This window comes from Lygodium microphyllum, chromosome 16 (assembly GCF_053477565.2).
Source record: "Lygodium microphyllum isolate KBCC chromosome 16, Lygodium_microphyllum_v1.1.10, whole genome shotgun sequence".
NCBI lineage: Eukaryota > Viridiplantae > Streptophyta > Polypodiopsida > Schizaeales > Lygodiaceae > Lygodium > Lygodium microphyllum.
Genome location: NC_141150.1, coordinates 7,393,864 through 7,408,955, shown reverse-complemented (window position 1 = coordinate 7,408,955; position 15,092 = coordinate 7,393,864). Strand labels below are relative to the sequence as shown.

General features: G+C 48.3%; 1 protein-coding gene across 3 annotated transcripts in view; it reads left to right on the top strand.

Annotated features, from left to right (window-relative positions):
* The first annotated feature begins 1,330 nt into the window (after nt 1-1,330).
* LOC148022499 (TatD related DNase) overlaps nt 1,331-15,092 on the top strand; it is a 77,647-nt gene continuing 63,885 nt past the window's right edge. Inside the window, exon 1 of one of the 3 annotated variants that reach the window (XM_087695470.1) lies at nt 1,331-1,580. In XM_087695470.1, the coding sequence (XP_087551596.1) occupies nt 1,443-1,580 (138 nt within the window). In that variant the 5' untranslated portion in view covers nt 1,331-1,442. The remainder of the gene's footprint in view (nt 1,581-15,092) is intronic. The other 2 variants (XM_087695468.1, XM_087695471.1) reach the window with 2 other exon arrangements.

Here is a 15,092-nt window from a genome sequence, read left to right as displayed (position 1 = left end):
GGAGATGCATATTATGGGTTTCCAAGATATGAGAGAGAGAGAGAGAGAGAGAGAGAGAGAGAGAGGAGAATCAATTGTGGTTCTAACGAGGAGGAGAGGAAGACATGGTGGTGCTAGTAGTGGTAATGTTATTGAGGGGAGTGAGATGTCGGTGGTTTGTTCCCAACATATGAGAGAGAGAGAGAGAGAGAGAGAGAGAGAGAGAGAGAGAGAGAGAGAGAGAGGAGAATCGGTTGTGGTTCTAATGAGGAGGGCGAGAGTAAGATGTCATGGTGGTGGTGGTGGCAATGAAGGAGCAGCATTGGTACTTGATATATACCCAAAAGAGAAAGAGGACCAAATGGACTATGTGGAATAAAACTTGAGGTTGCTAAAAAAAGCTCGCTCCAAAAGCTCACTTTTCACATGCACTTTCACATGTACTCCTTCCTTTTGTAGTGTCCTTTTGTTCTTTTGTTTTCTTTCTCTTTTGTCTTGTGTTCAACGGTTTATTTCAACACTTGTCTATGCTTCCATTGCTGCACCACTTCTGACACTTGTATGATATCTTGGTGATTTCATTATGGTATGATTGCTTCAAAATGTGGATGATTTTCTTTCAGCATAAGATCAAAGTAGGTTGAGGTTGTGAAGATCCAAGTTGGTGCCAAGTGGCTAATTGTAACCAACTCTCCATCTAATATTGCTACACCTTTGAGGCTAAAGCAGAAGCGTGATAGTGTGGTGAGTATAATGGATGCTGAAGTCAATGCACTCATAGAAGAGAAGATATTGTTAAGGCATTTGATGTTCACCTTTTGGGCATAGTGGGTTTCCCCTTCGCTGATGATGGGATTGCTAGAATTAAGGCACATGACCTCCTCAAGTCCATCACTTCTAGGGTACTTGAAGAAAGGGGACTCCTACTTGATAAACCCTTCACCATGGAGGATTTGTGATTTGTCACCTTCAAAATGAAGAGGAAGAAAGCCCCATGCCCCAATGGGCTAACGATAGAGTTTTACCAAACATTTTGTGATCTCGTGGCTAATGATCTATGTAAGCTTCTCAATTGATTCAAACATAAGCCATTTCTCTAGCAATCAATAGGGTAGTGATCAAACTAGTGCCTAAGTCTCAACAAAGATTCAAGTTGAGGATCAGAGACCATTAACTATGCTCAATACAATCTATATACTCATGTCAAAAGCCATTGCCTAGCGAATCAACCATTTAATTTTGGAGATGCCACACCCTCATCAACATGGACTTGTAGCAGACATGCATGTCCAAGACCCGATACACTACGTACAACAAGATAAGAGTCATGTCCTTTGTGTCTTAGAAAACGAAGCGCAGCCAGCATATAGTATTTAATATTTCACCGAAGAAGGAAGTTTGTATGCTTAATGCTATAAATAAATAAAATCATATGTAATGTGATGCGATGAAGAAAAAAGAGGATGATGCAGAGTCCGGTTTCTCTTTTCGATGCACACTGCCACCTTCAAGACCGTCGCATCGCCCATGCTCTCCCGCAGCTGCTTGACGCGGCCTCTCATGCCGGCGTCAAATGGTTCGCTGTCAATGGAACCAGCGAGGTCTCTCTCTCTCTCTCTCTCTCTCTCTCTCGTTAACCTACTTGCAGTCTATTTATACACATATACTTGCGGTTTCGACATCTCGTACAGATTCTAGGACTTAGAGAAATCTATAAAGATAGATGAAGAGAAGAGAGAGGGTCAGAGAGCAGAGAGTGTGTGGATAGATAGTTAAAGCGGAACAAGATGGAGGGATGCAGAGACTAGAAAGCCATAGAGAACTAGTTAGAACGAGTAACATAGCGATAATTATAGACAATTAGAGAGATGCTTGGGTATCCACTAGATGGAGCGTGTTTATTGTGGACTATCAGCATCACACATGATATAACATGCACTGACTGTACCAGAAAATTGGTCTAATAGAGACAAGTGCCCTAGAAGGCCTGCAAAGACATCATACCAGTTGTAACCCATTACTTGTATTGATCAAAGTAAGATCGCAAGAGTATACAAGGTCCAAGCACAACACTACAGAATCCCTTGAGCATTTGAAAGACATCATACCAGTTGTAACCCATTACTTGTATTAATCAAAGCAAGATCGCAGGAGTATACAAGCTCCAAGCACAACACTAGAGAATCACTTGAGCATTTGCATGCCTTTTACTCTTCAGTATAGGGCAGTGATGTAGGCTACAAAAAATGAGATCCCCGAGTACAATTCTAAAATTGTTAGATGATGGTGATGAATTGAAGGAGAGAGTTCTGTAGTGCCCCAGATGTACCTAATGTGGTGTAAATAAGAAATACAAACATAGAATACTGAGATGAAATTTGTCCATAAACACAGCCGTCACAGGGGAGAAATGAGGCTAGTGCAATAGCAGTGGTCAGAGATACTTCAAGGTGGGGTACCGTCGGTCCTTGGTGTGATTTCGCATCAGCTCTATTGTTGGCCTTTTGGTTCCTGCGAGTGGAGCTCCTTCTGATGCCGTAGGTGCCGGTTCTTGTACTACTTTGCCTAATAGATATTGCACCCATGCCATTACGTTGCTTTCATTAACTACCACTTCTGTGGCTTCTTGTGTTGGGGTGATTGTCGGGGCCATGACTAGTGGGATTGCATGCATGGGGACCTTTCCCTTCCCTTCTACCATTGGTCTTTGCTTAGCCTTCTTTGCAACAACACTTGTACTAGGCACATCCTCACGTGTAGGGCTTATCATGGCTAGCTCCTGAGATCGATAAGGTTGCTTCATTGATCTTCTGATGGCCATGGCCACCTGCTCTTCCTCCTCTCGTCTTAGTCTCTCTTCCTCTTCCTCTTGTTTCTTCTTACATTCTTCTTCAGATCTTTTTGACTCCTCTTCCGCTCTCCACAAACTTGCATCTTCTTCCTCCTGTTTCATTTTGTGTTCTTCTTCCTGTCTCCTTGATTCTACTTGGGTGGCTTCTAGGTTTGTGCCCCCTTCTATTGTGGCTCCGATCTTTTTGCTTGGGATTCTCAACATGATTCTTCTTCTTTCTCCTTGGCTTGATGGCGTAGAACTCTACTTCCCTTGTTCACTAACCATCCTCTCGCTTGTAGTTTCTTGCTATTGAGTTTGGCGGTCGGCTTCTCTCTTCTTAGCAGCTTGTTTTGTCTCCTCTTGGGCTGAACTCTATTGAATTATTCTTCCCCTAAATTTCCTACCCTGCTGATCAGGGTTTCCTGATGGACGGATCATAGCATTTGTAAGTCTTTCTCTCCTATGCATAGCCAAGAAAGACACTTTTGACAGCTTTCGGGTCTAAGCTCTTTCTCTTTTTATCAGGCACATGTACATAGGCAATGCAGCCAAATACTTTTAGGTGACTAATGTCGGGCTTGTGCCCATGTAGTTTCTCATATGGAGTCAAATCATGAACCCCAACTATAGGTATTCGATTTAGCACATAAACCGCAGTAACCACAACTTCAACCCAATAAGCATTTGGCAAATTCTTTTCATTAAGCATTGCCATGGCAACTTCCATAAGCACCCAATTTTTTCTCTTTGACCCTGGCAATAAGGTGATTAGTCTCCACTGGGAAAGCTCCAATCGGCGGTCTCCCTCTTTGGGGAGAAGGCTGATAAGGCCTACCGAAAGGCTCCCTGGCATCTGTCTTGAAGTGAAAATCTCTTGGAAGGCCATCAGTAGGGGGTCCTTCACCACCAGTAGATAGTAAAGAAGGCCTAAGAAAGGCCATCCTCTCCTAGGCATTTCTACCCGTCTTGTGTATGAAAAGTCTCCTCTAGTTCCTTCTCTGTGAAGGGGCCTAGGAGGGGGCATTCCATATTCTTTGTGACAAGGGACGGGATGTGATCCCAGACCTACTGCCTACATCGCTGTCCTCTAGGTGAGGCTGTCTCTTGCTGGAAAAGGCGTCTGTAGTAATCAGTGGCAATCTCCATCACCTCGTCTGGGCTTGAACAAGTCCTCCCATATTGATCTCGAAGGTTGCGTATCTGCTCTCCTGAGGTGCGAGGCTGGTGCACTTGGAAAAACTCCCCGCACATTGTGTCCCGCTTCTGCGCCCAAAAAGTTGCTGAGGTGCGGAATGAAAACTCAGAGCACTTGTCCTCTAGGCCAGCAATGGCTGCTCGTGCTCACACCTCACGTGCGTGGAGGGTGGGATCCCCTGGTGTCTCCTGTAGTAATCTCTGCGTGGCTGCAAGGTCGCGCCGGAGCGCTCTCTCCTCCTCCCAGCTTTGCTGCGTGGCCTATATGGCTGCCTCTTGGCAGATTCTGCTCGACTTGGCTAGGACCTCTGCAACCTCCTCTGCGATCTGGTCCCTCTTGCCCCACTCCCTAGTCCAGAGTTGCTCTATCTGCCTCGTCACATCCTCCCTCCTATAGATCGATTCAGGGATCCTACAGGATCGAGTGTCTAGGGCAGATGCTAGGGTTCTAGTGTCAGGAGAACCGGGCAGTGATTAGACAATGTGGTGCTTGCCAGCCAACTGCCCAATCTGGCCCCTATGAGAGCCTCCCCACTCTCCCACATAAAACCTGTTCAACCGCTCCAGCAGGACTTCACCTAGCCGCCTATATCCCCAAGAGAAGTCCAGCGACCTTTCCCTCCTGTGGAAGGCAGGGTCTCTCCAGGCATCATGTGCACCTACTGCCAATAGAAATACCTCCCATGCCTCTTGCTCCTCCCCGGTCATGCTCTGATAGTTTTTGCCTCTGCCCTGCTGGTCCTCCAAAGCCTCCAGGTTGTTGAAGTCTCCTTCAATGATTTAGGAGTCCATCTCTAGGAGTCCATCTGTGATCTCCACCCAAAACCTGCTGCATGCTCTAACCTTCGTAGGGGCATAGACGTCGAGGACTCGAAGACACGAGTCTCCAATATCTAGTCTGATCTATAGAACCCTCCCTGCCACTATCGTCCCGTGGTCTTGTACACAGGCGGTGAGACTTGGGCCAATAGAGGTGTATACGCCTCCACTCCTGCCGTGGGTACCTATGGTGTGCTTCTAGTAAGTGTGCGAGTTGCCCGGGAGTACCTTCCCTACCCGCTGGGCCTGGGAGGGAGTGAGCTTGTGCTCTTGTAAAAGTAAAATGTCGATCCGTTTGGCAAGGGCAAGTTGTAGCTCTTGCCGAACAATCAACTTTTTGGATCCACGTGTCCCACTGTAGTGGAGACTATTCACATTCCAAGATGCAAGGTGCAAGCTCATGGGGAAACCTGCGATTGACCGAACAGACATATGTTCGGTGTGGAAGATGCTGATGAGGATGAGAAACTATGGGGCATGCAAGTACGCTTTGCCGCAAGTCTGGACGGCGAACTCCAGTCCCCCATGGTGGCCCTCGGCCAGACCATAGGGATGATAGATGCTCCAGGTGGTACAATCAATGCATCTATCAGCCATGCTGAGAGTTGTGACTCCGTACACTGGTAGAAACAGGCCGCCTGTGCCAGGGGCCACTCGATCACATCCCTCGGAGCCCTCCACTGTGGAGGGGCTCGAAATATAATGCTCAAGTGTGGGACCTCAGTACTAGCCCACCAGTTAATGTCCATCATGCAACCAGGCCATTGCTGTGCAAACAATGCTTGTCCTTCTTCTCCCATCCACTGGGAGATGTGGTCCACCACTTGGCTCTTCAACTCCTCCTCTATCTGTGTTGTCGTCCAATCCCCTGAGTGAGAGGACTGAAAGAAGAAAGAGTAGTTTGGTCCATCCGGTGGTGCTAGTAGATGGACCTTGCCTCTCCTTGACATACGAACCACGAAGATCCCCAACTCTAGAGGTAGTGGAAACTCTCGACGCTCCACAACTCTCAGGTAGGACCACGGGCCAGTGCGGAAAAACTCTTGTGGCAACAGCTGTGCCTGTCTTGGGAAGGTGTGAAGGGCGGCAGGGGCAGATGAGCTGGTGGCTGTGTGGGAGGGGGAAGTCTGCTGGTGCGGGGAGGATGTAGGTGTGTGTGGCTCATCACCTCCTGTGGGATGAGCGGGAGTGGGTCTGGGGGAGATCACCTGAAACGGGTGCGGATCAGGGAGGGTGTTGGACAGTGTAGATGGTGGGGGGGAAGAGGGTCGAGGGATGGTCGGAAGTATGTGGCGGGGGTTGGTGGCCCTGGAAGGGGGGGGTTGTGGGCCAGGGTCAGTGGGGGGAGCCTGGGAGGCGGTAGAGGGTGGGTGTGGGGGTTGTGGGGGTGCTGGTGGCCCTGGAAGGGGGGGAGGGGTTTGTGGGCCAGGGTCAGTGGGGGGAGCCTCGGAGGTGGTGGAGGGTGGGTGTGGGGGTTGTGGAATCTCAGGTGCGGTAGTCTGTGGCGCGAGTGGTGGTTGTGGGGGACTGCGGTCCTGTCGGGTGGGATGGGCAAGGGGGGGCTATGGAGTGCTCTGCCAAGGGGGCGTTGCTCGCCCTCATGCGCCCTGCTATCGAGGTTGCAACTGAGGCGCTGGCTGTGGCCCCCCTTGTCGTCTCCCTCTCTGTCGTCTCTAGACCCGTGTGAAGTCGTCGGCATTCACCTGTGGGCCCATCGCCGGAGACGCCTTGGCCCCGAAACGCATACAGTCTGCTGCGTGATGTCCAAAGTCATGGCAGTGCAGGCACTGCCTTGGTTGCCCAATCACAATGACCTGTTGCCTAAAGGAGTGACCTCCAGCCTCAATCTCGAGGAACTTTGGTATGCCTTTTGTGTCTTTCACGGCCACTCGTACCTTTGGGACTCCTGCAGCTGTCACTGCATCCGCGAAGGAAGCAGGGAGAACTGTGCCAAAAAGCCATCCAAAGTCCTCCACTAACTGGCGGTATTCTATCGCCAGTCCAGGAAAAAGTAGGGTGACTGGGTATCTGAGAAAACTGTTGTGGAGTGCAAATGACTCCACTGTGAAGCCGCTATACCAGGGAACCATGTAGATGACCCCCTTCGTGGAGGCATAGGGCGAGCTCTTCACCAACTCACGGGCTGCGTCCGCAGAGGTGAGTCGAACCATGAAGATCCCTCAGCCCATTAGCACTGCCTCCAAGATCTGCGCTGCGCCAATGCGTAGCGTGGAGTGGAGCCAGTCCCGCAGCTGGGCTCTCAATGGGGAATGTCCAACGACCTGACCAAAGATCGCTGTTTCTTTCAGCTCAAACTTTGTGGCCCGGACGGCCAAGAGTTGTTCCTCATAGAGGATGATGCGCAAGGTGTTTGACTGGGGGGCACTCGTAGAATGCGCCGGTGTTTGACCAGAGGTTTCCATTGCATGTCCCAATGAGGACCTACCACTCATGCTGCTGTGCTGTCGGAGGAGGGGGGGATATGTTGCTGCAGAGGAAGGGAGCAACTGGAGGGGAGGAGGACCGATGGCGAGGAGGGGGGGTGGGAAAAGCTTGTTTACACGGTGGGGGAGGTGTTGGACACTGCTGTAGTCTAGCTTGCAGCGAGGCGAGAGATTGTGTTAGGCCTATCGGGCAATGCTGCGGGCCACATTACGGGAAAAGGCCGCCGGGGGGGGGGGAGTGCGGAGGGGTGGGGAACCAGATCCCCAGGCGGGAGGACACATCGCGGGTTCAGGCGGGTGGGGTGGTAGGTTTCCAGGTGGGGGCGGTAGTATCGTGTTTGTAGCAGGGGAGGTGAGGCGTGTAAGGGGGGGAGGGGTAGAAGGCGTGGTGTCGGGCGGGGACTGACGGGAGGGGGGGTCGTGTTAGGGGAGAGGAGTCGCGCTGGGAGAAGACGGAGGGGGGTTGCGCTGCGCGCTGGGGGGAAGACGGGGGGGTTGTGTTGGGGGGAGACGGGGGGTAGGCGGCACAGAAGGCGGGGAGGTGGCGGCGCATGCCACGGGTCAACGGGGGGCGCACTGGAGATGTCGGGGGAGATGGAACAACGGCGTGTTGGTAGGAGCTTAATTTTCTTCACATAATTAAAGAATGATATAGAAGAAGATAGGCTTTGTCTAGGATAGGAGTATCCTAGACAATGTATTCACCTTCTTTGAGGCAGCAGAGTGTGCTCAGCACAGTGGGCAGAGAGTGACCGTACTACTCTTGGATTTCAAGAAAGCTTATGACAGGGTGGACTGGGATTTTCTAGAGGGCACCATGGTGAGGTTGGGTTTCCCCCTGGCTTGGATTTGCGGGACCTCCGCATTTTACAGATCGGCTACCAACAGGGTCCTCATATGTGGTAGGTGAGGGGTGGAGCTTCGACTAGAGAGATCGGTTCGGTAGGGTTGCCCCCTGGCCCCTTACCTGTTCCTACTCTTTGCAGAAGCGATGTCTCACTTCCGCAGGTCACGTGTGAGCGGATTACATGGCCTCCGACTTCCAGTGAGAGAGGAGACCGAGTTGCTAGACTTAGAGTATGCAGATGATACAACACTCTACATAGAGGAGGATGAGTTGATGCTGGAGAGAGTGAGGCTGGCTCTTGAGGTGTTCTGTTTTGCAGCGGGAGTGAAAATCAACTGGCGAAAGTTGGTTGGTTTTCTCACAAACCCGGACTCTAGCACGGAGTGGGGCATCCACCTAGGATTTAGATGGGTGAACGGAGGGCAGGCCGTCCATTACCTAGGGTTCGAAGTGGGACTCGGCATCACTCCCGCTGAGCAGTTTCTTCCAGTCCCCGGAGGAAATTGACCTGCTGGAGCACGGCTCGCCTCTCACTAGCCAGCCGAGCCCTGGTGGTTAACATGGTCCTCCTAGCAATGACCTAGTACATCGTCTCGTGTTGGTGCTTCTCCTCATCCTGCGTAGTGTAGCTTTGCCGTCTAGTGCGGAACTTCCTTTGGTCTGGGTCAGACAGCTCTAGGGATTCCAGGGCCAAGGTGGCATGGGCAACAATTATACGGCATCGAGGGATTGGGATCATAGACCTAGAGTATTAGAGTATGGTCCTTTTGGGCAAGCTAGTTGTCCGTGGCCTCACATCGGGAGGGTAGACCTGGAAGGTCCTATTGCAGGAAGGCCTTCAGGATTGTAGACCGAGGCTTGGCAGTGAGTGGAGGCCATCCTTGAGATGGATCTTCATGTCAGGTCAGATCACCCCCCCTGGATTACCTTTCCTACGTAGCTTGCTCCACGTGTGGCAAGGCCTTCGTAAGGCCCTAATCCAGAGCCCCCCAGGTTGCCAGAAGGAGAGAGACCGTCGGCCGGTGATTTGGAATCCCCAGGTCAGGGATTGGGAAGAGGCGCAGATTGGCGAGCGCCCCCACATCTAGTGGCTTGGTTGGGAGGCTGGCCTAGCTCGTACCATTAGGACATGGTGGGAGTTGTACAGGATGGTGGACGAGGAGGTGCTGTAGCGAGTAGCAGGATGTCAGAGAGGAGTGGAGTTGAGGAGAAGGGCGATAGACACAGCAATACCTCAGGAGTGGCTTGCTCCCTTGATATGAGAGCCAATAGAGTCTAGGGAGGTATGGGCCACTAGGTTCTCACCAGTAGGCATCCCCCTAGAGATGGTAGGTAGAGTGGGCGGCGCTCCACCTAGGACCTTCTTCACCATACAGGAGGGGGGGCGTCTAGCTCTTGACAGAGGGTAGCAGGATGAGAGGATAGCTGTCCTTTCATGGAAGAGGATCTGGGTGATTGGCCTTCAGGGAAAGACATGGTGGTTGAACCCTTTTGTCTTTTGGTAGGAGCTCAGGGAGTGGTGCCTTTGCATCTGGGAGGGCAGGTCACTTAATGAGCTGGAGTGGGATCTGAGAGAGTGGCTATGGTTGGCCACTGCGGTTGCCAAAAAGCCACCGAGGCTCCTAGAGTATACCACCAGGATTGGCAGATACATATTGATGTAGGAGGATATAGATTGGGTGCCGTCACGTAGCAAGCACTGGGCGGAGCACAATATTACGGAGCCTTTCCGGCGGACCTTCTAGCGCCGCTTATGGGATAGCTGGAGGCCAAGGAGGGTATCGTATTTTCTTTGGCTTGTGGCACATGGAGGCTTGGTGGTGGGAAGCTGGCTTGCCCAGATGCAGGAGGGAGGTTGTAAGTGCTACACACAGCAGCCTCTGGAAACCCCAAAGCACTGCCTTTAGGCATGTGAGGTGGCGCAATTCGTGTGGAGAGGAGCATGCCGCATCTTTCGCCGTATAGCACCCAGCCTTGGATGTATCTCACGGGGAGCTTTCTGCTGGTAGGTGGTCAGCGAGGGCCGTCACCTTCTGTATGAGGCGGGGATGCAAGACGATATTCATTATCAATGCAAGTTCGTGCGCAGTGGTCCGTTTAGAGGCTCTCCTCATCCGCCAGGTTCTGGAGCCCACAGTAGACCGCTTTGAGGCATGGGAGATCATAAGGAGTCTTACTGGTTGGCATATCTGGAAGGCATGGTGTCAGGAGGCTTTCGACGGAGAGGGACTTTCAGTATAGGCAACCTTAGCAGAGCTCTGGACCTCCATTATCCAATCCCTCCGCGGCCGTTGGGATCAGGTGCAGGGTGAGTCTAGGGCTCGTCAGGAGCTCAGATGCCACTTCATGTGCACTTGGGGCTGCCAGGACTTGTTTTTCGTGATGCAGGCAGGCAACCCCAAATGGCGATACACCCCCCCTTCATGGCTTCTTGCCCCCACCCCCCTAGATCACCTTGAGAGGCTTGTATACATGATGTACTTGTGACTTTCATCGGCTCTAGCTAGTCTGTTGAGCATAAGCACTCCGTTGTAATTAGTTTTTTTGAGTAATATAATCAGCCACATTTTACTTGTGAAAAAAAAAAAGATGACCCCCAAGAGCTTGCGTCCATATGGGACCACATGCATCAGAGTGTATAAGCTGCAACTCATAGATAACACGCACTGAACCATCCTTTTTGAAGGCAAAATGATGCATCTTTTCCAAAATACATCCCTCGCATTCATGGGGAGGTGGGGTCTCAACAAGAGATAAGGCATCCACCATTTGACAACACTGAAGTGTCATGAGACTACCAAAACTCATGTGACCATAATGGGCATGCCATAGCTCCGCAATGTAGTTAATTGGTGTAAGTGTGCTAATTGCCAAAGCATCATGAGATCTACTCTCATATGTATCCAACAAGAAGAGACCTTTATACAAAGTGTCTAACAAGCGAAGAGCATAATCAAGCTCTTTGACTCTCACAATGCACTTGTCATCTTCAAAGATGAGCTGAAGGCCTTGCTTATTAAATGTTGAAATCGACAATAGATTTTTAGTGATCTCAGGCACAATCAATACATCCAAAAGCATAAAGTTTGATCCATCTGCAACAATAATCAATATTGGATCAATCCCATAGACATCATAGCTAGAGTTATTTGCACATGTAACTCTCTTTCCCACAAGGGATGGATGCATAGATGTAAATAGACACTTTTGTGAAGTGATGTGCTTGGATGCCCCATTGTCAAAGTACCATGTATCCTATTTTTCAGCAGCACTCAATGTAGAATCAGCCATAGAACTCTCATTATTGCATGTCAAAATTGCATCAACAAAGTTGGCTATAGCATCCCCATCTGAAGATGGAGTGGCGGATCTCTCTTGGATTGGAGTTTTTCTTCTTCTCTTTAGCCAATCTTTTTTTGCATTCTTCAATATAATGACTAGGTTTCTTACAGTATGGCATTTTTCTTTTTGCTTGCCTTTATTTGCATTATGGGCAGACTTGCTAGGTGACTGTCCCACATCAGCCCTTGGCTGATTTTTCACTGGCTGCTTTGCTTTGCCTTTGCCTTTGTATTTGGAGAGCATGGCTACATCACTTGAACTCATAGCAACATTCTTCCTAGTCTATTCCTCTTGCAATCAGAGGTGTGTCAACTCCACAAATGTGAGGGGCTGCTGTGCCCCCCTCAAAGACAATTTAGCGAAGGGTGAAACCCAAGGCAAGACAATTTAGCGAAGGGTGATGTTTATTGTCTCATCGTCGATCAGCACCTCATCAATATTCAACAACTACTTTCTCAAATTCGGAATGCAATGTTAGATCTGTAGCGACACAGTTGTGAGAGATGGAGGTTGAACAATAGGAGTGAGCGTGAGAATGTGACGGCTGGAGAGAGTGTGAGCAAAGTGAAAGTCCAAGACGATTAGAGTGTACCAGCAAAATGTGTTGGTACACAAATAATAAAATGTATTTATACTTAGGGCACATGAAGGATGCATTCTCATGTACAATGTGCGTGTACTATACATGGTGTACTATACACGAAGGTTAGCGGGCCTTTATATCCTAACAACGTCCCACTTAAAGGTCAAATATGAACCTCTAGCTAACCAACTCCCACTAGTCGAATGCAATGCTCGTGCTGAGCTTTGCTTAGACTTTTAGTGAGAACATCTGCACGGTTATCTTGTGTTTTAATCTTGGTCAATGTGATTTGACCATCTTCCGGAATCTGTCTAATGAAGTGATATCACATACCTATATGCTTTGTGCATGAATGATACATGGCATTCTTAGCCAGATACACAACACTCTGGCTATTAGATCCCAAAAATGCAGTACCCATAGACATGCCGAGATCATCTGCAAGTCTGCTCAACCATATAGCTTCCTTAGAAGCCTCAGTAGCTGATATGTATTCAGCTTCAGTGGTACTTAGTGCAACAATATTCTGCAACTTGGAACACCAAGAAACAGCTCCACCAACAACTGTAAAGACATACCCGCTGGTGGACCTACGAGTGTCCAAGTCACCTGCCATGTCTGCATCACAATAACCCTGCAAACTAAGTGCACCCTGCCCATAGAAAATACTTTTTCTTTGTGTACCCTTAAGCTATCGAAGAATACACTTGACAGCTTCCCAATGTGCTTTGCCAGGATTTGACATAAACCTACTAACAACTCCCATTGTATGAGCAATGTCTGGACGAGTAGCAACCATAGCATATATAAGAGAGCCACAAGTTGATACATAAGGAACTCCCTTCATAGCATTTGCTTCTATGTCATCTTTTGGGCTGTTGGCTTTGCTAAGCTTGACATAAGGAGGTAAGGGTACTCCAAAAGGCTTAGCTTCAGCCATGTTAAATCTGTCCAGTATCTTTCCAATGTACTTTTCTTGAGATAAAAACAACAATTTCTGCATTCTATCTCTACAAATCCTCATGCCCAAAATATGCTCTACATTCCCTAAATCTTTCATGGAGAAAGCTGATTTTAGCTGATTTTTGAGAGCATCCAAACTAGTCTTTCTTTTCCCAGCTAACAACATATCATCCACATACAAAACAAGTATGATGGGGCTGCCATCTGTATTATTTTTCATGTACAAGCAATGATCTGCATGGCTGCGTGTAAACTCATAAGATAGTATAAAAGTGTTAAACTTTTTGTATCACTACCGTGGTGCTTGTTTCAGCCCATACAGGCTGCGTTTTAGCTTACACACCATTTGCTCTTTTCCAGGAACTACAAAGCCCTGGGGTTGTTTCATGTAGATTTCCTCATCAATGTCACCATGCAAGAAAGTTGTTTTTACATCCATTTGATACAGCTCTAAATCCAAAACAGCAGTAAGAGCAAAAAGCACACGTAAAGTGGTCATCTTCACAACAGGTGAGAAGACCTCTTGGAAGTCAATCCCTTCCTTTTGTGCATACCCTTTGGCAACTAGCCTTGCCTTGTACTTGGGTTTCCCATCAACTGTCTTGACTTTGTACACCCATTTGTTTGGAAGTGGCTTCCTTCCCTTGGGTAGTGACACAAGATCCCAAGTATCATTTGCATATAGAGATTTAATCTCTTCCTGCATAGCTAGCTTCCACTTCTTGCTTAACTTACATGATTTGGCCTCTTTGTATGTAAGAGGCTCATCCTCATCTGTAAGCATCACATAATGCAAGGAGGGGTCAAGCCTATGTGGTTGCCTTCTTATGCGTGTAGACCTGCGTACCCAATGATCAACATTTTCAGGAATTGGGTCTACATCTGAGATGTAGAGATATATTATTTTCAGCATTCATTGGTTGCTGTAAACCATTTTCAGCATGCTGTTCATGCTGTACAGCACCTTCATTTTCATTTCCAACACTTGCATTTTCATAATTAGCAAGCCTATCTTGTTGTCCATGACCTCCTTGTGCTTCTATTTGCTGTCCATCATCATTTGGCTCAAAAATAACCAGCTGGTCATCAGTTTCAGCCTGTGGTACAGCACCATGAGGTTCATTTTCTGCAGTAATAGGTGGCTGCAAACTGTGAAACTTTACCTTTTTCAGATCTTCATTAGAGGCTAGAGTGCCTTTCAACAATTTTGCCTCATTAAACACAACATTAGGATTGTAAATAATTTTCTTGGATTGAGGTAACCACACTTTGTAGCCAAATTCACCCTCATCACCATAGCCCATTGAAGATACCTTTGGTAGATTTTGGGTCAAGTTTATTCCTCAGCTCATTCCTAACATGCACAAAAGCATCACACCCAAATATGCGTAAATGGTTATATGAGGCCGATTTGCCAGACCAAACCTCCTTAGGGATGGCATTATTTAAGGACCTATTTGAAGAGTGGTTGCAAATGTGAACCGCGGTTTTGAGTCTCTCTTCCTAAAATGCATGAGGGAGATTAGTAGTGGTGGATAGCATGCACCACACTCTTTCACATAAAGTCCTGTTATATCTTTTAGTCACCCCATTTGAAGAAGGGCTGTAAGGGTCTGTAAGCTCCCTCTTAATACCATGCAAGTCACAAAAGGACTTGAATTCAGTCGATGTAAACTCACCCCCATTATCAGTTCTCAAGCATTTCAGCTTTCTACCTGTTTGAGTGGTCACAAATGCATGAAAAGTTTTAAAAACAGCAAATACTTCACTTTTCTTTTTCAGCAAGTACACCCAAATCTTCTTGGAACAATCATCAATAAAGGAGACAAATTATGTAGCACTACCCAACGATTTCACGGGCATGCTACATACATCAGAATGCACTAAGTCCAAGGCATTGGACTTACGTAAGGTACCAGAGTAAAAGGAAAATTTTATTTGCTTTCCAAATTGACACTCTTATAAAAATCAAGTTTAGAGCCTTTTCCATTAACCCTCTTCAGAGAGGTAAGGACATCAAGTCCTTTTTGGCTCATATGGCCTAATCTTTTATGCCATAACTCCAAGTGGCTGCAAATTTCAGCAACT